The sequence below is a fragment of the Oryzias latipes genome, chromosome 17 (assembly GCF_002234675.1).
Source record: "Oryzias latipes chromosome 17, ASM223467v1".
NCBI lineage: Eukaryota > Metazoa > Chordata > Actinopteri > Beloniformes > Adrianichthyidae > Oryzias > Oryzias latipes.
Window position 1 is genome coordinate 21,014,745 of NC_019875.2, and position 24,766 is coordinate 21,039,510.

Consider the following 24,766-nt stretch of genomic DNA (forward strand, 5'->3'; position numbering starts at 1 on the left):
AGCAGGAGCTGCGTCTGAATGATGGATGCCTTCAGCGGTACTTCCATCTCTCAATGACCCAGTTTGACGAATGTCCAGTATAAGTCAGAGGAGAGAAAAAATTAAAATAATACAATAATAAGAGGAACTTATTGTCTTGACATTCATAAAAAAGGAAAAGATCACAAAGATTAGTAAGAGAATGATCAGATTTTTGGTTTGAACTCCACCAGCTGATTACATCATCAGCACGTCACGGGCCAGAGGTAGGCTCCTGATTGGATTCTTGGCCAAAGTTGAGATTTTCGATGTCGCGTGGGCGGGGCTTCAGAACTTAAGCCACACCACATTGTCGCACTGCTCGACAAGCGATTGCCACTGCGGCTGACACTCAAATCAGGCCGCATGACTTCTGATTGCATCTGTATATAGACTTAACGTTAAAACTGGATACAACTACTCCACAAATCACGTGCGACTAGGGCTGGGCGATATTGGATTTTTCATATCACGATATTGTTTTTTTCATATTGTGCGATAACGATATTAAAAACGATATCAAATAACTATATTTTTCAAAGTAATCTTTATTGCACACAGTTTTAAAAGACCACAAATAAATTCAAATGTTTGAACTCTCAAGTTTAACAGAAAAATAGACAAAAAATTGACACACAATTATGTTATGTCATTTTCGACTGTGTTTATTGGTAGCATGTCTTTGGCCAGACAGTAGGCTACAGCATTTGTGATGTCGCAATGTCTCTTCGATTTTTTGTCGTATGGCGTTACATTGGAAAATGCCGAATGTAAAGACTGCTGCTGCAGCGCAGGTCTTACCGTTGTTTTTGAAGTCTGGCATTGAGCATGCTCGAGGGGGTGGTGCTGCTTTAAGTGAGAAAAGGTTGGTGGTATTTCCACATTTATTAGGAACGTATCTTTGGCACAATTTGCAGTAGACGTACTTTGAATTTTATCCGACTTTAGATAACCGAAAAACGTCCACACGGCGGAACTTTTCGGGCCGGTCCGTTCTACAATGCCTCTTGAACCTTTATCTGCGCCCGCTTGGCTCGAGTTTGTTAACTTCTCTTCAGACGGAACATTCATTTTCTGCAAGTGTTAGGATTTGCAACGCATGCAGATACTAGCTTGCATCCTAGCTTGTAAATAACGTTCACTCTAACTAGACGTGGCGCAGTTTATTCAGTGATTGGGCTAGCCCTGTGATACTTAATTCTGATTGGACAAGAGGGCGGGTCTTCCGGGGGTTTCTCCCGTGTTCATTTAAAACGAAAGTTTATCGCAATAGACTAATTTCGCTATCGAAAAAAGGTAATATCGCAATAACGATAATTATCGTTTTATCGCCCAGCCCTACGTGCGACGTGAACGATGCTTTACGTGGAGAGGGGTCGCTGAAACCAAACATACCTGGGCTTTGTATGAACCCCTGGGTCCATCCGAATGGGTTGTTCGTGTTCCAGTGGGGTATGGAAGATCACCACCAGGCCTTCATCATGCACATTTGTGCTCTGTGCAAATGACATTAGAAGTACAGACAAGAGGAGGGATGCTGAGTGTCCTCTCACCTCTGTGGTGTGAATGCACACACACTCGCAGATGGAGCCAGCTCCTCTTTTTTTTTTTTTTTTTTCTTTTTCCATGCCAGAGATTAGAGAGAGCCTGAGGGCCTCCGAGCGCCTCCCCCCCTCCTCCCTGTGGGGCCTCTCTCTCTGTCTGTCTGTCTGCCTGTCTCCCTCCCTCTCTACCCATATCTGTCTCACTGGACAACCCCCTCCCCCTCTCTGGGCTTCTATCTCTCCATCTTGCTCCCTGTGCCTCCATGCAGTCTTTCATCATATTAACCCCCTGTGTGCCAGAGCCTGAGGCACACTAATGATTTCTAAATGGGTAAATCAAACATGGCAATTGCCGTGGGACAGTTGGCACACACACTCACACAAACACATGAGGCTAGGTGGGGTGTTGCAGAAGTAACTTAATAAACATTAGCACTGTGATGTGTTATTTTGACTTTTTTTTTTAAATCATTGGATCTAACTTTTCTCTCTTCTTTCTCCAGCAGTAAAAAGGTGGAGTCAGAGGGTGGGGCTAGTGCTGCTAAGAAGGATTCAAAGAGAAAGAGAGAGTTATCCGTCAGTGAAGAAGTGGAGGTGAAGTCCCCACCTCCCTCCCCTGCTGACGAAGAGGAGGACGATGGTGTACAGGTACAAGATGAGCAGAGTCTACATGTTTGCTTTTCAGCTCCCTCCTGAATAGATGAAGTTACAGGTAAACACTGTGATGGTTTTCCAAAGTGCAGAGGAAAGGACCATAAAATCATTGCAGATTCCTTTGCGTCACAGTTTGCAGGAACAGAGGGCACTGAGCCAGTTAATGTTTGTGTTGTAAGCCGGCCTTGTTGATAGAGCAAGCAGATAGGACCTGAGCCAAGTTCACCTTCTTTACAGTCAGCAACTTTTCAGCTGCTGCTCCTGTTATCCTTTTCCCCAAATAACATGCTGTGTACACTTAAACATTCAGAACTCTTTGATTTCACTTTCTACAAACCCAGAAAACCTTCGCATCAAACTTTTAAGTCTCACTCCGATCATCTTGTGATCTATTTTAAGTGTTTCCCAGTGGTCTTTTGATTATGATTATACCACTTTTAGCCAAAATCATAAAACCTGTGTCCTTTTTTTAGCACATAGCTTCTGCAAAGCGGCAGGAGTTAATTAGAAATATACCTCTGAGTTGCGGGCGTGACCGTTGGCACAAAGCAACCCCCCCCTTCCCATCACCCATAACTGAGAGCTCTGTGTTTATCCTGGTCCTGCTAACTTACAGGCCTTCATACCCCCAACCTAACATACCGGTGCAGCAAAAATGGCGAGCTATCCAGCCGTACAGTTTTGAGCCTGATGCAACATCAGTCGAGGAAAACAAAGACGTACATGGATCTATTTGTCTAGAAGAGGATGGAGCAGAGCAGGGAGCTTGTGGCGACTGCAGCACCTATGTCACAGCTACAGGCTTTTTGAAACTGCATTTGTTTTTAATCTGCTCCTGATTCACATTGATTTGAATAAAGAAATACTCAGAAATGCATATATGTCCTCAATCACCCCAAAACAAATGCTACAAGAACATGAAAAAAAAACACAAAACATTTTTTCTTGGAATTGTTCTTTAAATCGTAAATGCCAGTTTGGTAAAAACGATTGTTTGATTTAATAGCTGGATTTTGTTTGATGTTGATCAACTAAAAATTATTTAAATACATTTGTTATTCAAGAAAATTGGGAGTTTGGTTTTGAAAAGAAAATCCGTCATTTGTCACTTTTCTCTTTTCAGAAGCGTCGTTCAAGCCGCCAGGTGAAGAGGAAGAGGTACACCGAAGACTTGGAGTTTAGGATCTCTGAGGATGACGACAGTGGAGATGACTCGACAACACCGAAATCTCCCTCATCCTCGTCACAGCAGCAGGTGAAGCTTGGGTTCCTGATAATTGGTTTACCTTGGATTATTGGAGTGTTGTTGGAGTTGAATCATTGTCAAGTTGGCTGTTGTTTTTGTGTATACAGAAAGAATCTCACATGTGGTAAAGTTCTATCTTTTTACATAAACATGGATTTGACGTTAGTGTTTATAAAGATTTTTTTTAGCAATGTTGACGGTATAATCTTGAAAAAACCTTTTGCTTACAAAATTCCCCACAGCTTTAGGGAATTACATCCTCCTTCAGCTGGGCTCAGACTTAGTACTTTTGCTCTCTTTCAGGATGCGGGTGAGGTTGAGGGTCCCGTTGTGGAGAAGATAATGGGCATGCGCAGCTCTAAAAAGCAGGTAAGGCGCCATGAAGCAGGGCACCAAGAGATGCACGCATGGGCACTCTGGCTGGAATCACGGTTTACGTCATCTGATTAGCCGCTCCACAGCTGGCCTAAGCAGATTATGCACACTGGGACGCGTGCACACACATGGCTAAAATGGCTCGGATTGACTTGCTAAGCAGATACAAGAGTTCTTGTATTTCCTGATGTGTGAGAGCTTGGTGCTCTTTGTGCATCAGGCTGACTTTGTGTGTGTCGGCCAAGACTTGTTATATTCGCCTTAACGAAAGAAAGCGCCGTCATTAGCCAACACATACATGGCACAAGTCTCCAGCCATTTCTCCTTTGCTTGCCAGCTGTCAGTGAGTTTACCCCCCAATTCCATGCACCCACACAAATACACACCCCTTTTCTCACAGCTCCATTCAGAGCTGACCCCAGGCTTGGCGCCTCGCCAAACCACAACGCTCTCTGCGCCAGACGCCAAGCTAGTGTTTCCTCAGGCAGTGTGTGTACGCGTGTGTGATTGATGATTCATGGCGTTACAGTAGTAGTGGTAGTTGGCGGATGCAGGTTGTGTGCTGCACTGCTTCCACTGTTTGTTTTTTTTTTGTCATTTCACGTGAAAAATCCCAGTGCAAACGGATTAAATTTGCACGGACGTGACGTTGCAGCTGTTAATGATTTTCCAGTATAACCGGCCAAATGTTTGTACACGAAAACATCAAATACTTTCCCGTTTGTTTTGGACTTTTATAAAGCTGTCAAACTAGAAAATCCAGCAGCTGCAGGAGCCCTTGGACACCACTGTGTGAACTGACTCGTAGGCTCCTTCTATGGCATCTCTTATAACAATGACATGGCCCGACTTTTCTTTTGAGGAAACAGCTGCTGCATTTGCTGTGATTATGAACATTATTTCCCCTTTTCAGCTGGAGTCAGGCGAGGAAGTGGAGATGGAGGAGTTCTACGTCAAGTTCAAGGGCTTGTGAGTACTATCTAGGCCCTTTTTTTTTAAACCTCTCCAGCTCTTTTGTCTGTCACAGCAGGGCTTCCTCTTTTTTTAGACCCATTTTCAGCACACATGCCCACCAGGGTGTCTATTGGTCTTTGAATGTGTAAACCTAAGTATATTGACCCTCAAGGCCTTTTTTTATTCAATAGGTGTCTCTTATTTGTGCTACAAATTCTTTCTCAGGACACATGTTGTGATACTTAAGTTGCATTCCATCACATCTTTAAATACTCTTGTGATTCACTGGTCATACATTCTTACATGTTCATTTACGTTCACTGTATATTTCAAAAGCGCAACATATGAAATAATTTTTTTTGCTACATGTCCAAAAAAAGGTCATAACATTTAAAGAATTCGATGTTTTTTGTCTTATTATTTTACTCTTTCAAAAATGTGACATCTGATTGATAGTTTTTCTACTTTTTTAAATTGCCCAAAACTTCAACAAAAGGACAAACGTATTGTTTGGCAGCAGCTGCGACTTTTAGTGCTGAAAATAGAAACAACCTTTTGTGAATAAAACTGCTTTAGCCAATATTTAAACCATTTATTACAATCTGCATTAGTTGTTTGACCAATAAAATGTAATGAGCAGTTCTTTTGATTTACAAATATCACTTTAAAATTCCCTGAAATCTGGAAATGTACAATTAAAAGATTCCATTTTAAAAATTTGTGTTGACCTGAGTTGAACTTTTCCAGTCACTAAACTATAGTGAGAAGTCAATACCTGTTTTTGCACTTGACAGATAAGTAAATATATAGCTTAGTATTACTTTGGTATCTATGCATTGGTCCATTTCTCTCAGTTTTTAGGTTTTTATACCTACAGTTTAGACTGGCTTCTTTCCTAATGATTATTGTTTGCCACAAGTGTTAACAGCACTGATGTTGTAATGTTTTTATTATTTTTTTTTTAGTTCATACCTTCACTGTCGCTGGGCAGAACTGGAGGAACTGGAGAGGGATAAGAGAATACACCAGAAGATAAAAAGGTTTAAAGCCAAACAACAACTAAACAACTTCATTACTGAGGTAAGTGCTTTAAAGTCCCACCCCAATATCTTATGAACTATTATAAAAGTTTTCCCATTAGTCTTTTAATTATGATTATTCCATTTTTAGCCAAAATCAAAAAACATGGAATCCTTTTCTTGGACATAGTTTCTGCAGAGCGGCAGGAGTTCGTGAGAAATTTACCTCAGAGTTGTGGGTGTGACTGTTGGCACAGAGAAAACCCCTCCCATTTCCCATCGTCCATATATTTACATGCTCTCCAGCTAGTTAACAGCCTTTTACAACCCAGTCCAACACATCTGGTGCAAAAAATAAAAATAAATGGCGAGCAATATTGGAGCTATCACACCGTACAGTTTTGAGCCAGATGCCAGCTTGGAGGAGGAAAACGTGCATGATCTATTTGTCCACAAGTAAATGCATCAGAATGGAGCAAAGCATGGAGGTTCTCGCATCCCATAGTTACTCGAACATCAGACTTACAAGCTTTTTCTAACGGCATTTTTTCATCTGCTCCTGATTCAGCCTCGATTTGAACGAAGAAATACTCAGAAATGTGATTTTGAGCTTTATTTTCTTTATAAATGTTCTCCCTAATGAGAAAAAGGCCACAAGAACATGTTAAAACATCAAAAACCTCATTTTTATCTGAGTGGTCTTTAAATAGAAAGTCAACATCACCTGCTCCTAACCTTCGACTGCAGGGGAGCCACCTCCAACAGGGATCACACCACTTTGTGGTCCTAGCAGTGTACTGAACAATCGCCTGCTGAGGTTCATAAATCGGCTCTATTCTTCAATGTAAAGTATTTTTCATAAATCTTTTAGGGATTTGGAGCCTATTTATACAGACTGCACTCTAAAAAGCTTTTATTCTCAAAACATCAAGTGACTTGGCCTAAACCCAATTGCTTTTTGTGTTTGTGTATCCTCAAACCACTCTTCTGAAATGTAAATGACTGTTACCTTCTCTCCAGATGGATGATGAGCCTTTCAACCCCGACTATGTCGAGGTGGACCGGGTCCTCGACATTTCAGAGAGCACAGATGAAAATGGAGAGGTGCTTTGATCTCTTTTATTGCTCTGAGCGTCTTCGGCTCTTCTCCGTCTTCACAAACTTTACAGGACCTGTACTTCTGTGCAGATGGTGACCTTGTATCTGGTGAAGTGGTGCAGTTTGCCTTATGAAGACTGTACCTGGGAGCTGAAGGCCGATATTGAACTCTCCAAGATAGAAGAGTATGAACGCGTTGCGTCACGCACACCCAACACTAACAGAGTGGTGAGTTCTGCACGTGTTCTAAGATATTGTTTCTTCTCCCATGCTACTGGTCCTGTGTTTGTGAGAGGTGTCCTGCTCCCTCCTCCCTCAGATATATACAGCTCCTTTAACTGCTCTCCACAGGGCCACGTTCTTGTGGTCTTGCACACTCGCACACAGTCTCACACGCCCTGTTCTTGTGGCCAGGCCAAACCACTAACAGTATGTTTAATGTTGAACAGAAGCAGCTAACTGCTGTGATCTTTCCCTCCATCACTCCCTTCCTCTCCCTCTGTCCATCTATTTAATGACTGCCTACTGTTTCTCCTTAAGGCCCATGTTAGAAATGCTCCATCATGAAGTGACAGCACTTGGAAACAGACGTATTTTAAGCTCTGCTTAGTGAGCAGCTGAGGGGGATGGTCATGTGGGCACCTTTTTGCAGTAACCTTTCGTTTCCCTTCAGAGGGGAAAGCCCTGATAACATGTTGTTTGAATACCCCTCAAATTAAGCAAATCTCCATGTTTAATTTCCTCAGATTGACTGCATCTTAAAATGCAAAGGGCTTTTTCCTCTGACATGCTGCTGACATAAACCACTGCGTCAAAAGAATTTCACCCTGTTTTTACATGACGACCTTGTACATCAGCACATCAGGGTGCAGTACAAGCTGTGCCATGTGGCAGAAATGATCCAGGATACATTTTTGCTACGACATGAGTTTAGTCTGTAATTTTCTCCTTTTTTTTTCTTCCCTGCCAAAACTAATGCACGGCTGTCCTGCTAGTTAATCTCCTGATATACATGTCATTAACTAGTTACCAATCGTATGCTAAGCAGAGTTTAAACCAAGAATTTTTCAAAGTACACTATTATTTCTATTGGCCATTTTTAGATTACATATTTGAAACGATTTTTGCAGAATTGGTTTATAACAACCTTAAATATTTGTGATTTTTGCCTTGGGTTAAAGTTTTCCTTCAAAGTTTAGGCATAGCTGTTTGAAACAACCTTGGTTGTGAATTGCCGCTTTATAAATCAATTAAATTAAGGTTTGTAATAAAAAGTTTTCACCTTGTTATGTAATGTAAGGCGTCGTCGAATACGGTTGAATTTTATTTTTAGTTGCTGTCCAGACTAAAACATCTCAGATTGATCTTCCTTACGCTGCATCTTTGAACTGCCACGAAGCCATATGCAAGTATCACCAAGACTATCATCTGTGCGCGGATGAATCATTTGGTGTTTACTAAGCCTTCCTTTGGTTTATTGATGACATACTATTTCTCCTCATGTTAAGGATCGGCCTCCTGCAGCAGACTGGAAAAAGCTGGAGAGCTCAAGAGAATACGGGAATGGCAACGCACTCAGGGAATACCAGCTGGAAGGCCTTAACTGGCTAACTTTCAACTGGTACAACTCGTAAGTCACCCTTTAGTGTATCCAGTTTTTAATGCTGGTACTGTGGACATTTTTTCGTAAAACAATTAAATCATACATGGCATGATCTTTCAGTAACAATGTGGCACGCTGCTGTCGAGGTTTTTACACCAGCAAAGTCTGAATGTAAGCAGTGCAGCTTAAGTCTTGATCCTTATTCAGTGGATAACACTAAAGACCTGGCCTGTGTACACACCATTGACTGTAAAAAGAACTGGACCGAGCGAGTGTGAGGTGCTTCCGGCTCCAACCACATGAAGTCCATTCAGTCGCTATTTGGATGGTGTTATGCTGAAACCATAAATGGTCAGTAAGCAGTGATTGGTCTGAATTGGTCTGAGTCAACACTTCTATGGCAACCACTCTCACCAACCAGGAGTGAGCTTGTGCTTCAGAAATGCAAGAGACAGAAGTCAGATGACACCTCAGGATATGGTACAACTGCTAGCATAGCTATGATTATGAGCAACAGGCAAGTGGAGGTTTTGAAAATAACAGGAAGTTTGAAAGTTATGTGATGCAAACATTGGTAGATTACCAAAATAAATCAGATTATTTCAATTCAATAGTTAATCTACATATATCTGACTTACTGCTGATTATCTAATTTTTGTGGGCATCTAAAGCCACCCAGAACGTCAGGCAAAAACACAAGCAACTGCCTATTTGAGGGGGATACCTATGTGGACTGTTGTTTCTGTTATTTCTAGGGATATAAGGGATACAGATGCATATCAAAAATGTGTCTAGCTATGAGAATAACGGCAGTATCTGTCGAAAACCACAGATACAAACAAGATTATGTCGGTAAAAAGGTATAAAATCAATCAGGGAGTAAATAAACGGTTTCTGGCAAACTTTCTCTACCTGCTGTGCTCCCTACCGTCTGGCTTCTCATGTACATGTGATGCAACCAGAACGATGTCCAATCACAAGCTTACTTCTACCAAGTCGGGTCAGTTACAATTGGCTGAAGGTGAACCACAGTGAGGGATGTGCATAGTGTCATCTAAGCATATGATTACCATTTTTTCCACTGTAAACAATACCTGAATAAATTAGTATCACACACTTTTTTTCTTTTTGCTGTAAGGAACAAATAGTGAAAAAGACCCAAAATGCCAGGTTTTAATTTTAAAAGCTGTTATGTCAGCGATGATCTAGATTGTATTAATTTATTGTATACAAAGCTGCTACAAAGTTAGCTGAATCTGTGGACCATGTAGTGAGATGTCTATCGAATCATGTGAAAGGGAAAGATGCACTCCCCTTGTTTTTGCCCTCTCTGTACTAAATTTACATAAAGAATCTTCGCTTTAGTTTTTGACACATTTAAAAAAATATTTTTAGTACTCAAGTTTCACACATTTATCGGAAAATCTCTGAGGATGACAGATGGGCCACGTTTTAGACACAAAAGTTTTTAGCTGTCAATATTTTCTTTGCATTAGATCATTGGAGTTGAGGTGGACCGCCTCACCCTTCTGGAAAATTAACATTAGTAACCCAAGAGAGTAAATCTCTTCACGCATGGAGGCCCGTTGGCTTGTGTCAATAAAAGTCATGGAATTTAACACCAGGGTCACTGTGTGTACACTCAGTGTGAAAGCATAAGAGCGTCTAACAGTTTAGGGGACATGAAATACTAAGAATATAAAAGCCCTCTGTTTCATCCTCTCATCTGTCCACATTGCTTGTCCTCCACAGACGTAACTGTATCCTGGCAGATGAAATGGGTCTGGGGAAGACCATCCAGTCCATCACATTCCTCTATGAAATGTACTTGATGGGCATCGAGGGGCCGTTCTTAGTCATCGCTCCTCTCTCCACCATTCCCAACTGGGAGAGGGAGTTCAGGACCTGGACTGAGCTCAATGTGGTGGTCTACCATGGCAGCCAGGCCAGTCGAAAAATAATCCAGGCCTACGAGATGTACTTCAGAGACGGACAGGTAAAACCTCTCTGTAACTCCTAATGCACATTCAAGAAAGGGAGTGATGGTAATCTTAGTATTACCTAAAAAGACAATTAATAGAAAAAAATTAAAATAATTGAATGTTTTTTGTTTCAGAATTTAAAGTAACTAAGCAGATGTATTGGAGTTTATGAGACCAACTAACATTTAGACAGCCAGTTCCCAAAAAATCCTCAGTTTAAATAATAAACGCACTTAAAATAAACGGAAAACATTTGCTTGTGAGAGTAAAAATAAACCGAGTTTTCCTCCTTCATTTCACTGTGTTCACATGAGGATTGATAGGAGCCTTGTGTACAGTGGGTGTAAGAAACAAGCTGCTCTTTTTGAGATGGTCAGCAGATCTGAACGCCTCCTCAGTCAGGGGAAATCTCTGGCCCGCCGAGCTTCTCCAGTCCTCCTTTGCTTCATAAGCTCTTTACAGTTCTCTCTCTGTAAGCCTTTATACTGAGGGCAATAATAATACATTATTATTTCAAACTTTTTCTCAAGGAGTCAATAAAGAAAAGACATTTATTGACATAATTGACATCCAAACTTAATTAGACACTTTGCAAAATCTGGCATCTAAAAATGTTTGATAGGAAATTTTCCTGTATCTGCTAATTTCTTTTTGTTTGTTCTCATGCAGGGTAAAATAATAAAGGGGGTGTATCGGTTCCACGCTGTGATAACAACCTTCGAGATGATCCTGGCAGACTGTCCAGAGCTTCGTAACATCCCTTGGCGCTGTGTTGTAATTGACGAGGCCCACCGGCTGAAAAACAGAAACTGTAAACTATTAGAGGGACTCAAAATGATGGACATGGTAAGTTTGAGTCTTCCTATTGTGGCGCATATGTTGGAGATGGAATAAAGGAGTTGAACATTGGTGCTTTCGTAGTCTCTCACCTCACAGGAAGAGGGGTTCAAACAAATATTCATCTCTGTTTGTTTGAACTTTTAGTTTTGGTCAGTGTTCCACATCTTGGCCCGGTTCTTTTATCCCGTCTCTGAATTCCTTTAGGAGTACGTGTCTTGTGGATACATCCTGCTTTCAATTTTAGAAACTCTAAAAATGTGTTTCCTGCCCCCTCCTCTCCTCCAGGAGCACAAAGTTCTGTTGACAGGAACTCCTCTCCAGAACACAGTGGAGGAACTCTTCAGCTTACTCAACTTCCTGGAACCTGAGCGGTTCCCGTCTGAACAAACCTTTATGACTGAATTTGGAGACTTGAAGACTGAAGAACAGGTGACCTGCAACACAGACACACACAGTTACACCTGCACATCTTCACACACGTGTCCATTCCAATAACTTTGCCGTCATTTGTTTTAGGTCCAAAAACTGCAAGGAATTCTCAAGCCCATGATGCTGAGAAGACTGAAAGAAGATGTGGAGAAGAACTTGGCCCCCAAGGAGGAGACAATCATTGAGGTGTCATTACTGAACACTATCTTCTGGATTTGTTTTGTTCTTATTGTTGTTTTGATTTCTATAGCAGCATAGTTCTTGTATTTCATAGCTTAAGCGGCAGTCTGGTGGTTTTCCAGGTGTAGAAACTGAACTTGATCCCTCTGTTTTAATGTCAGGTGGAGTTGACCAACATCCAGAAGAAATACTATCGGGCCATTCTGGAGAAGAACTTCTCCTTCCTCTCCAAAGGAGGTGCAGGAGGAGGTGGAGGAAGTGGAGCAGCCAGTGTGCCCAACCTTCTCAACACAATGATGGAATTAAGGAAGTGCTGCAACCACCCCTACCTCATCAATGGTAAACACCACCTCCTTCCAAAGTTGCAGTACAACAGGACAGTTTCTGATTTTTGCATTGGCTGTGTCCGTGCAGGAGCAGAGGAGAAGATCATTGAGGAGTTTAGGGAGTCCCATGGCGGCAGGACAGACGTGCCGGAAATGGCCCTTCAAGCTATGATCCAAGCCGCCGGCAAGTTGGTGCTCATTGACAAACTGTTGCCTAAGCTGAAAGCTGGTGGACACAGAGTGCTGGTGTTCAGTCAGATGGTTCGATGTCTGGACATCCTGGAGGACTATCTTATCCAAAGACGGTGAGAATAAAGACAAAATTGTGTTTCTGTGATTGAAAGGGTTTGTGTCTGACCCTTTTGGATATATTTATCCTCCGAATACTTAACATTGGTGAACAAAACCAATTTTAGCAGAAACATTTTCAAAGAATGACATAAAGCAACAACAAATGTATATACATTTGCTTTCTATAATGTCAGTAGTATAAAGTTTGACTTCAAAACAATAAACGTTTATATTTTTTATCTCACTTCTTCAAACCTTTCCACACCAGCCTGACTTTTGAATGTAACAATTCCTTCAGATACCCATATGAGCGCATCGATGGCAGAGTTCGGGGTAACATGCGGCAGGCAGCCATTGACAGGTTCTCCAGACCAGACTCGGACCGCTTTGTCTTCCTGCTGTGCACAAGAGCTGGAGGACTGGGCATCAACCTGACCGCAGCAGATACCTGCATCATCTTCGACTCTGACTGGAACCCTCAGAACGACCTTCAGGTATGAACTAAGTTCTGTCAACTTCTATGCAGCACCTCAAACCAAATTTTTAGAGTTATTGGTGTCTTTTTTTCGGATGGCAAACATCAAGTTCAGACCCTTTTTTGCACACAATGGCAGTCAACCAAAGTTAGCTCTGAGTTATTGTTGCATGTGATGTTCAGATGTGGCCACGCCAAGACAAGACTGTCAATCTCTGAATGTCTCCTCCATCAGGCCCAAGCCAGGTGTCATCGAATTGGCCAGTCCAAGTCTGTGAAGATCTACCGCCTGATCACCAGGAACAGCTATGAGAGGGAGATGTTTGACAAGGCCAGTCTGAAGCTTGGACTTGACAAGGCAGTTCTGCAGAGCATGAGCGGACGAGAGAACGCCAACAGTGGGGCAAGTCATGTCACTCACATTTCAACAACCACGTTTGACAGTTCAAAACTTCCTAGTGGTGATTTTTCTTAACTTATAAAAGACTCGCAATCACACCTTTAAGGACACGAACAGCAATAGTTGTTAGACTGAGATTTAATGAGTCGGGACAAAGAAGTTAAAAGAATGTTCTGGTCCCTGTTAAGGTCCAACAGCTGTCCAAGAAGGAGATAGAAGACCTGCTGAAAAAGGGAGCTTATGGAGCTCTAATGGATGAAGAAGATGAAGGCTCGAAATTCTGCGAGGAAGACATCGACCAAATCCTCCAAAGACGCACTCACACTATAACCATCGAGTCTGAAGGCAAAGGCTCTACCTTTGCCAAGGTGAAAGCAGAAAAACCTCCTGAACCGTTCCTTATTTATTCAGTGTTTTTCCAGTGTTTTAAATGCATCATTTTCTCTGTCGGCAGGCAAGTTTTGTTGCAGCAGGGAACCGAACAGACATTTCGTTGGAGGATCCAGACTTCTGGCAGAAGTGGGCCAAAAAGGCGGAGCTTGACATGGATGCCATCAATGGCCGGGTACTGAACACACTTTAAAACACGCTTTGAGAAATATTGAGTTTAATTTCTCAACAAGTTTTCCATCGAAACAACATCAAATTAAAGCTGTCAGTTGTTAGATTTATTTTATATTTACTACATTTTTTTTCATCGACTTTGGCTAGGACCAAACATTTATTTCCCCCTGTCCCACTGTCAGATGTGTCCACAGTTTTCGATAAGAGAAGCTGCAGGATGACTGTTCTTTTTTACAAGTCCATCCCTTTCAAAACTCCAGCCTCCATTATGGTTGCTTGATTTTTCATGCAGGGCCGTGTGAGGCCTTAGATATCACACATCTCCAAGAGCAGCTGCCATTCATGGTCTTAAAGCACTAAAACTTACTGACAAATAGGTCTGTTCGAAGTTTCACATTTTTTGTAAAGTCTAAACAGATTCTCCTGACCTCGTTCTACTGTCCATGTTTTGTTTTTTTACATTTTTCTTATTTCACGAGTCTGGTATTCTAATAAATCTGGGGGCTAGAAGAGAGGATGGCCTAACAAAGTCAGACTAGATGTCTATCCCTTGGTCCTTGAACTCATCCGTGGGTTTGCCAATCACATTGGCAGGATAGAAACTGAGCCCCTGTTAGCAATGTTTTCATTCAAAGAGTTTTTTAGCTTTGACATTTCCGGTCTAAAACAAACATAACAAAAGCTGTGACTATTTTAGCATTTCGTTCACGCTGGACTGTCGCTACCAAATATTAGCGCATGTACCTACAGTTAGAAGAGGCTTTAGGCAACAAAGATTACAAGCAAATTGGAGCCATCCAGGTGTACAGTTTTGAGCCAGATGCCAGCTCGGACAATGGAAACGGTGATGAACATGGATCTAGATGGTCTATAAGTGGATGCATCAGAGCGGGGAGCTTGTGGCTTACGATTGTAGGTCCTACGTGACACCTGCGAGTTTTTAAAGCATTATTTTTCATCTGCTCCTGATTTACAACAGGTGTATATATATATATATATATATATATATATATATATATATATATATATATATATATATATATATATATATATATATATATATATATATATATATATATTTGTGTGTGTGCGTTTGTGTGTCTTTTATCATGAGAAAAATGCCACAAGAACAATTTGTACCTGAGTTGGTCTTTCAAGACAAATGAATAGAGAAAATTGTAAAGTAGAAAAAAGCTAGAAAAAGCCCCTGGACTAATAAGGTTTTTTTAATGTTTTGGGGTTTACATTGTGTGTTGAAGCCCTCTGATATGTGGGTTAAAGCCAAAAGAGAACAAACAGGCTTGGTACTTAGATACTTGACGGCATTTGCAATGTTGATGCACAAACGCACAGTAGAGACTGTGTCCCCTTATGGAGGAGAGAAAAAAAAAGTCCTTGCAATGGTAATTGGTGAGTGCTATCACCACAAGCGGATGTTAGGAGGAAGAATGTGTGAGAGCGAGAGCAAGAAAGGACTGGAGGGAGGCATATGAGAGAGGAAGAGAGAGATTAATATTGACAGTTGGGAATCTGCTCTCTTCCTTAATTACCCATGTTTCCCTGCTCTCTTGTGTGTGTTTGAGCGAGAGAGAGTAAGCTGCTTAGCTCCACTTAACAGAGTGCAGATGCCTGGAGGGTACAGAGATATCACTTAGGCTGGTGCTGACACAGACGCACAACCTCCATCACGTCCTGAAGCACACGTACAGTTTCTGCTTACATGCATCTTTGCATTTTTTTGCTTGCTTTTCTACATATATATATTTGTAACTTTTCCACTCCTTTAGCTCCTTCTCCTGATATCGCTTTCCTGCAATCTCACAGCTCCTCTCATGGAGGGCCCTCCACTGGAACACTTAATCTTGCTCTATGAGCCTGAATGTGGACCGGTCCCCTGGGATTTCATATTGTCATGTTAAAATGGAAATTACTGCGGCTCTGTGATAATTGCGCAGCTAACTACGGCCCCGCTTGCGCATGCTAACGGGATTGGAGGAGAGTTGGGGTGGGGGGAATCAAATTAACTGAACAAAAATGTAATTCATTAGACAACTTAATTAATGCCGGTTTGTTTGTGCTACACAGCAAATTTCTCTGTCAGGAATGAAATGAGGGCAAAATATCCAATTAATCTGATTTAATCCACAAGATGCCATGTATTTGCGGAGTCACAGTCAGAATGTACAAGTTTATAAATGGGCCACTTCAGGGGAGCTCAACAGAAGGTGTTTGCATGTTTATGGTGAATTTTAGGCTGTCTGTAATTAAAAAACAGATTGTATGTTGGAAAAGGGCAGAAAAATGAGGAAGGAAATGTACTGAAAGAAAGGAGCGTCCATGCTTTGAAGATGTAGCTCATGCTTAATCATTTGTGTCCAGAACACGCTGGTCATTGACACGCCGAGAGTGAGGAAGCAGACGCGGCACTACAGCAGCGTCAAAGAAGACGAGATGCTGGAGTTCTCTGAGCTGGAGAGCGACGATGAAGAACCTTCATCCAGACCTACATCCAAACAACGACGACCTCAAGACAAAACCCAGGGTTACCCCCGATCCGAGTGCTTCAGGGTGGAGAAGAACCTGCTGGTCTATGGGTCAGTCACTGTTTCACCTTCTAAAAGTTTACAGTGTGAACTAAACTGTTGGGACTTTATGATGTTTACAAATATTGTTTTTAATCCAGATAAAGCCATAGATTACATTTAAGATTAAACTTGTGTAAAAGCCCCCTTTTTTAGTGTAGGTTTTTGGATTTTGTTCCAGTTTTATTTTAGTATTATTTTTACTTTTCTATTGCGATCTTAAGGCAGCAGTGGTTCTCCAGTCTCCCTGAAGATCTTTTATGGTTTTTATCTGAACATGACTTCATTTTTCCACTCATTTTTATTCTGGTCCTTATGTATCTGGCAGATTTAAGAGATGCTTCTCCAACATTTTGTTTTTTTTTCTAGATAAAGCTCCTTAAGCCATTTGAGTCATTCAAGCTCAGAAATGCACCTAAATCAAAGGATGAATCAGTGTTTTAACACAAACATCACCAAAAATAAAATCAAATATTGTTGCTTTTCCAATTCCTTTTTGTCAGTTGTAGCGATTGCATATTTTTTGTAGCTGAACTCAGTTTTACCTGTTTAGCTTGCAGGTAGGTAAATCAGATTTCTAGTTATTGCACTTGACCAATTTCCATCTTCACTGTAAGTAAAGTTAAAAAAGAAAGCAACCTTACACAGGTAAAAGGATTCATTTATTTTTTTAAATGTGTTTATCTTTTTGGAAGAAGATGAGAGACGGGAGCTGAGCGAATGCGCTAAGAACCTTTGTTTTTAATTTACTGTCCAGTTAAAAAGAGACTTTGTCCTTCAAGCTTCTACAGTTTTTCTAAAACAATCTAGAATGTATTTCTTTATTTTAGTCAAAATTAGACAAACATGTTCAGATTTGCAGGAAATTAACCAAGTTACCTGTTAGCTGAGTTATTTGTGCACCTCTACTTTATGCACTTTTTTATCGCAGGGGTTACATTCTAAAAACAATCTGTGATCGATAAAATCTGCAAAGTGGAATGACGATGTTTTAAGGCAATAAAACCCCTCACCACTCACTTAATACTCAGACATTCATATTTTCACAGCTTTCTATCTTGCTTAAACTGTCAAAGTTCAAACCTTCATAGAACAATAAGTCCAGTTTTATAGAAAAAAAACAAAGATCTGTTTCTGGTCAAAGATTTATGTAAATGTGGCGACATGGCGGAGATTGATTGACAAGGTAAACAGCCAATCCGAGCGCAGAACACAGTGCCTTAAAAAAATGCACTTAAAAAAATCAGCGAAACGGCAGAAGATGAGCCGCGATTTAGCGAGGGAACACCGTTTGTTCACTTTTACGGCGAGTAAAAGAAGGTGCTCTCTTCTGCTGTAAGACTACAGCAAACCAAATTAACAGAATCCTCCTGGTACATTTAGATTTCTTCTACTTAAATGTTATTCATCCTTTCATCTCGCTCATTTGAGGAAGATACAAGTGATATAAAAGTGTATCCGTAGGAATTGAGGAAGAACCCTGTTAATGCAGATGCAGCTGAATTCCTATAAAGCAGAAATGATAAAGTGTGGATGTTAAGGCGGACAATGGAAATCTATTATGAGATGCCCCTAAAGGATGCTCTTCTGTCGACATTCAAACTTAATGCTGTCAATTTTCCTTTCAGTTTAAAATTCTGCTCTCAGGTTTTCTCTTTAATAGTCAGTTATTTGTAGGTATGCCAAATATTTGGAATGCATTTGTGTCTGTGCACAGCAGCACTCTGTAGTATGAAATGGGTGAGCGCTGCTTACTGTGCACCAACTGACATGCTTGGAGATTACTGGACGGCCACTTCCATCTTCACGGCCGGCTCGCGTGACGTCTGCGTAAGAAAGAATGGTGGTGTTAGTGAGATATCAGCATTGTTGTTGTAACAGTCTAGCCTTGTGCCCCGGGGCTGTAGGACACAAAAATACACTGTCTGACTGAGCCTGTCATCTCTGCTCAGCACTCCGCTGTCTCTTCTCATCGTCAATCTCTCCCGCTTGCACTCGCCCACCACTTTAGCCTTTCTATAAAGGATTCAAGTGAAACCCACATGCTTCAGTGAATATTGGAAAGCAGCAGTTAAACATTTTTTTCCAATACGAGGATCCGAGGGATTTCGGCTTCTACGCCAGCCGAAGGGGTGTGGGAGACGCAGAGGGAGATGAGCTGTGATCCATGAAAACGCATACACTGGGCTGTGTTTGGGTGGCAGTAGTTAAGATGCCAGTACCAGTTAAGGCGGCATACTGGTAAAATGCAGCGCATAATGACATCCCAGCACTCATCAGCGTGTGTTTGATACAAGTCAGGGCTTTGAGACAAAATGATCTGGACTTGTGTAAATATTCATGAAGGATGAAGGTCGTGTCAGCCATGAAATGGTGGAGCTCAGCTCACAATTATAAACTGTCAGACTGATTTGGGAACCTTATTATTGTTTAGTTGATATTTACTCTGAGCCTTAAATCTTAACAGTCAGCAGTATTGTTAAAAAACTCTAAAAATAAAAAAGGTCTTCTTAGTTTTTTGTTTTAAACGCTTTAAAAGACAAATTATTTTTTAGCATCATGCAGCTTTAAGAGACGAGTGTTTTTTTTAAAAATCTGTTTGTTTCTTGATCCACTGTTGGGAAATTGCATTTAAAAAATCTCTTACCTGTTCTTTGCCACGTTGGACTAACGTGAACGTGTGTCTGCAGCTGGGGTAGATGGAGTGAAATCCTGGCCCACGGTCGCTTCAAACGCCCCCTAAAGGAGGCAGATGTGGAAACCATCTGCAGGGCTCTGCTGGCATATTGCCTGCTGCATTACAGAGGAGATGAGAACATCAAAAGCTTCATCTGGGACCTGATCACCCCGAGTGAAGATGGCACCACCAGGACACTTACCAATCACTCCGGTAACGCACACAGACGCCCTCAGCCCAACACCAAAACATACACATTGTTGGTACTTCCTGTTTTTTTTGACTGAAGCAGCAACTTCAGCACTCTGATGAAAAGAAACTTCACACTTATTCATTTTCATTAAAGACCCACTCTGATGAACAATGTCTTTTCTGACATGAAATATGTCTATATTCAAATTGTTGTGAATCAGGAGCAGACAAAAAACAGTTGGAAAAAGATCTCATTTGTTACTCTGTTACTCAGTGGCTAAGAGGAAGGGGGGGGGCGCGGTTGAACTATTGCCGCTCTGCAGAAACTATGTCCTAAAAAATGACAAGATTTTTTGATTAGGGTTCAAAACTGCATATAATTAAAAGAGAACTGGGGATGCTTTTATAATCAAAAGATGATGGGAGTGGGTGCTAAAGTGTATCAGCGTCAGAGGAAACGTGGATGACTGACAGCTGAAGACCCCATCTTCATTAGAGGAAATCCTTTTATCAGCTCCATTCCTGACCATCAGCTTTTACGAAATATTTATCTGCTAAAGGAAATGTTGAGGTACTGACAAAAAAAACGAATTATTTAATAAAAAAACGTATTCAACTATTTGAAAAAGTTTGACAAAACTACTTTTTAAAGCTTTTTACACAAGTACTTTATTCTGTTTGCTTTACCTCTGAAGTTTTTTATTGAAATTAAAAGGCTGAAACACAGGATGTAAATAGTAAAATGACAAAATAACATTGTGATATATTTTATTATAAGATTTACAAGAAACTTCTTGGTTTAATGAAATGTATGGGATGAAAGTATTTTAAATATGAATACAAAAAAAACAGGTTCTTTGTCCAGCATAAAAAAATTCGGGGGGAAATGTAAATGATTTTGTAGTATATTTGATCTCTGGGTATTTTTCTATTTTTAACATATTTTCTTTTGAAGAACCCACCCTTCAGCTGAAAAATCTTTTCTCTTTCTGTCTTCTTCCGTGTTCAGGTCTCTCGACCCCCGTCCCTAGGGGCAGGAAGGGCAAGAAGGGGAAGCCCTCAGCTCCACCTCCTCAAACTCCGCGTGCTGATTGGTTGGCCACCTGCAACCCCGACCACTTACTTCAGGAGGACAGTTATAAGCGACATCTGAAGCATCACTGTAACAAGTATGTCAACTGAAACCTGACATTTGTGAGCAAGAACAAGAGAAAACCGATAATGACCCAGAAAATATTAAAGGTTTATGTGAATTGGCAAATTATAGTGATTGTTTCTAAGGCCACACACACACACACCAATCAGTCATTATCTGTGGTCAGCTTCCTGCCTTGTTGTTGCGGAGATGTGTTTTCTTGGCCCCCAGATTCACTTCCGAGATTTTTTTGTATTTTATTTTCTTAAGGGTTGTTCATGTGTGTGTGTGTGTGTGTGTGTGTGCGCGCGCGCGCCTGCCTGCCTGGATGTGTTCCAGGCCAGGTGCTATGCAGGCAGACCTGTTGGAAGTGGGTGAAAGACGCACTCAAACAGACACACACACACACACATACACACACTTGGGGGTGATTATGTGGTGCCATCTGCTAGGCTGGAGCACAGCGTTGTGTGGCTAATCAGGCCTGGCACATTGATGGATGAGCACATACAGCCTGCCAACAAACACACATCGCAACTTGTTATGCCATTGATGCACAAACACACACACACTCAGAAGGAGTTGCAAATGACTGTCTTCATCCCTCCCCCTTCTCTTCATCGCCTCTCCAAACTTTGTGCTCCCTCCCTTTTAGCACTTTGCCATCATTTCTGTCCATCCACTGTCCATTCATTTCCTCCCCTCAGCCTCCGCCTCTCCCCTTCTGTCTTCTGCCACAAATGCCATTACTGGCATTAAATGCTGGTGACAAATCTGGTGGCAAATGTTTACAGTGAAGCAGACCTCCCAGTGTCAGGAGATCAAATCTGACTCGCCTTCTCCTCAGAGTGATCCATGGAAACGTGGATTAATATAAGCGGGGGAGATGTTTGACACAATTTCTAATGCAGAAAATCCACAGTTTGTTCATTTAATGATGATCTGCTTTTATAATTAATGATAGAAAACATTTAAGTGCAAAGAAGACCACAATGGAGTTTTTGTCAAAAAGCAATTCATTACAAATCTTACATTTGGTTTCAACTATGCAGAACAACAGAACTCAATCAATAGGGGTGCAATGATTGATTTTAACGATTCATGTCATAATTTATGGTTGACGATATGATTTATAGTTTATTTTTGTTCCTTTTTAAACGATCTGATTCCTTCCTGATTCACTGACCTGAACTTGATTCTGGACATCTTTAGCCAAAACTTCAAACAGTGAGACTCACAGATAAATATCTGGGTTCTGAACAGAGCAGCTGAAGTTTTCCAGATTCCTCGTACTTCTTGCAAGATAATCGAGCGTAAATTAAATCTTCTTTCTCTTTCGGCTTTTCCCATCAGGGGTCGCCACAGCGAATCATCCTTTTCCACCTCACTCTATCATGGACATCTTCTACCCTAACATTAGCCAACTTCATGTCCTCTGTTAAGACATCCATGTACGAGCGTAAATTAAATATGTGTTCAAAAAACAAGTAAACGGTAAATCCATTCACATTTCAGTTTCATAAAGTTCAGCCCAGTGTTGTTTTCCTACATCAAAATAATCCAAAACATTCTACCACACTGAATGGTCACATGTTTTTGCAAAGACTGGACTGATGTCTTGATCATGTTTTGCTGCCATCATGTGTGATGGTCTTTTTTGAGTTATACTAAAATAAGCCGGCGTTCCTCGGTCCAAATGGTATTTTCCAAGATCAATTTATTTCATTTTGAAATTATATTATAATATAGGTCAATTCGATTAACAGCATGCCTCAGGCAGATTGATCTGGTTGGATCGTAGGAATAAAAATCGATTGATTCTTTATGTCAATTAATTTCCACACCCCTAAACGTAAATATTTTAAGGTCACAGATTTTATTGAAAACTGGAATAAATGGTATATTTAATAGTTTAAATGAAAGCTTGTTAGTTTTTGTCTTGTCTTTTGTTTTCTTAGCCCCAACAGTCTTATGTTTAAGTAAAGAAAAGCTTCACTGACATTTGTCTTTTTTTGTTGTTTTAGGGTTTTGTTGAGAGTACGAATGCTTTATTACCTGCGACAGGAAGTCATCGGGGATCAGGCTGAGCGCATCCTGGACGGAGCAGACTCCAGGTTTGTACAGCTCTTTCCATTTACTAGTCTTTTAAAAGCCTATTTTCCTATTTGTATCTCAGTTTCCTTTTCAATCCATAGGATCTAGATTTTAAACATCTTAGTCCTGACAGGTTATTTTATGGGAGTCACAGAAAGTCATTTTTGTGACTGTCCATCCTTTATTATTCAGCTTCCCACAACCTCTCACTAACTGGCAAGGGAAAAAAACAATCCTAGGCTGAGCCATTTTCCTTATATACAAAATATATTTGAACAGGGATTAAAGACATTTTTTTGTCTTTGATGCCTCAAATTGATATTTTCAAGGATGTGTGATGAATTATTACTAGGGTGTATTTGAGTCTGTTCTACTGGCCTCTTTGGCATGGCTCTTTCTATTCTGACTGACATCTATCCGGAGAAAACTAGCTATATCACATCTGACCTATTTAGATTCTCTAATCCCCTATTTCCTGGTATGATGCGGCGTCAGCGTTGAGGAGCCGCCGCCGCAAAGGTTACGCGAGCTGCTCACTTTAAATGCTCTTTGTCTCGTCGTTGGGTTCTTCTCACCATCTGTCCGTCCGTTTTTCTTTCTCTGCACTTTACTCTCATCTCCCATCCCCCTCTCACCCTCCACCCAGATGTGGATGAATTTATAATCTGGAGCACGTGCACTCAAAGTTGCTCTCTTCCACTTCCTCCTCTTTGTCCCTCCCCCCGTTCAACCGGGTACGGTGGCGGTCGCGCATGTGTGTTTGTGAGCGCGTGCCAGACCAGAGCATACGGGGTGCCATCGTGCCAACATATGCCAGAGGGATTTAGCATGCCAGTCTTGGCGCGCTCACGTTTGTCTGTGTGCATTGCCAAGGCCAGGCATGCTGCTGTTTGCAGAGATAAGGGATGTTTCCCTGGTTTCTTCTCTCTTCCCTTCGCCCCCCCCATCTTTCTGCCTCCATTGTGCATCACACCCTTTCTCTGAGTAACTCACTGGAAATGCCATTCTCTGCACATAATGGATGGCAATTTGTTTTTTAGAATTTTCTTGTTGCTACAACTGAAATTTAGCTGCAAGGGGGAGTTTTGGGGCATAAAAACGATATTTTGACTTTTGCGGCACCCGCATAGAAAACTGGATAGACTTGGCAAAAAATATTCTGCCTTTAAAATAGGTTAATAAACGGCAACGTTAGCTTTGTATTTTTTTTTCGAGGCTGGGTATCTCTGCAAAGCTACTTCCATGAATCTGATTCGCAAGTTTACAAATCAATTTGCAGTTCAACAAAATTGGAATAAATGTCCATATTTTTGCCAAACAAAAACAATTTTGTTTGTTTTGCATAACAGAATGATTTACACTGAAAACAATGAAAATTGTTTGAAAATCAAATTAAATTTTTCCTTTTTTTCACTTAAAAAGAAGGGTTTTTTTGTCCAAAATATAAAGAAATGGTGTGAAAAAATATAGATTAATGGATTTAATTAGTTATATTTGCTTTTGGTTTTATAAAGTTCGTCAGGAACGGAGCGAAAGGGTGGCAAGCTAAGCTTTGCCCCTCCTACTTGCCCCCAATTTTTAAGTCTAATTTAAGTGTGAATATTGACAAAGATCAATAAATCTTCAATACGAGCTTCTTTAAGCATAACAAAAAAATAAAAAAGCATTTAGTTAAACTCCTCATAGAAAATGTTCTAGCTCTGCCACCGGTTTTCCCTTGAAGGTTTTAAGCTTCATTTTCTTTATATGTCCTTCATCATGTTATAAACACCAAAAACGCAATGTTCATCAGATTGGGTCTTTCACTAGCTCTGCAATCTCCCCTTCTTCACACTATGCAGCTCTGTCCAGCCATCCATCCATTTTCTTAACCCTGAATCCCTTTCGGGGTCAGGGGGTTGCCGGAGCTTGGTCCGGCTACTGTTGGGCAAAGGCGGGGTACACCCTGTACAGGTCACAGGGCAGACAATCACTCCCACACCTACTCACATCTAGGGGCACTTTAGAGATGCCAAATAACCTGTGAAGCCTGTTTGTGGACGGTGGGAGGAAGCCGGAGTGCCTGGAGAAAACCCCCATATGAACGGG

General features: G+C 41.1%; 1 protein-coding gene across 3 annotated transcripts in view; it reads left to right on the forward strand.

Annotated features, from left to right (window-relative positions):
* The window catches only part of chd7 (chromodomain helicase DNA binding protein 7), an 83,949-nt gene that overhangs the window by 46,703 nt on the left and 12,480 nt on the right, over positions 1-24,766 (forward strand). For all 3 annotated transcript variants that reach the window (XM_023965274.1, XM_023965276.1, XM_023965275.1), the window contains exons 5-26: positions 2,066-2,210; positions 3,340-3,471; positions 3,766-3,831; positions 4,751-4,806; positions 5,757-5,871; positions 6,831-6,914; positions 6,999-7,136; positions 8,417-8,538; positions 10,264-10,507; positions 11,163-11,339; positions 11,619-11,762; positions 11,850-11,948; positions 12,104-12,281; positions 12,357-12,573; positions 12,858-13,053; positions 13,270-13,437; positions 13,623-13,802; positions 13,889-13,999; positions 16,378-16,592; positions 19,271-19,470; positions 20,459-20,618; positions 22,609-22,698. In XM_023965274.1, coding sequence (XP_023821042.1) covers positions 2,066-2,210; positions 3,340-3,471; positions 3,766-3,831; positions 4,751-4,806; positions 5,757-5,871; positions 6,831-6,914; positions 6,999-7,136; positions 8,417-8,538; positions 10,264-10,507; positions 11,163-11,339; positions 11,619-11,762; positions 11,850-11,948; positions 12,104-12,281; positions 12,357-12,573; positions 12,858-13,053; positions 13,270-13,437; positions 13,623-13,802; positions 13,889-13,999; positions 16,378-16,592; positions 19,271-19,470; positions 20,459-20,618; positions 22,609-22,698 — 3,237 coding nt within the window. The remainder of the gene's footprint in view (positions 1-2,065; positions 2,211-3,339; positions 3,472-3,765; positions 3,832-4,750; positions 4,807-5,756; positions 5,872-6,830; positions 6,915-6,998; positions 7,137-8,416; positions 8,539-10,263; positions 10,508-11,162; positions 11,340-11,618; positions 11,763-11,849; positions 11,949-12,103; positions 12,282-12,356; positions 12,574-12,857; positions 13,054-13,269; positions 13,438-13,622; positions 13,803-13,888; positions 14,000-16,377; positions 16,593-19,270; positions 19,471-20,458; positions 20,619-22,608; positions 22,699-24,766) is intronic.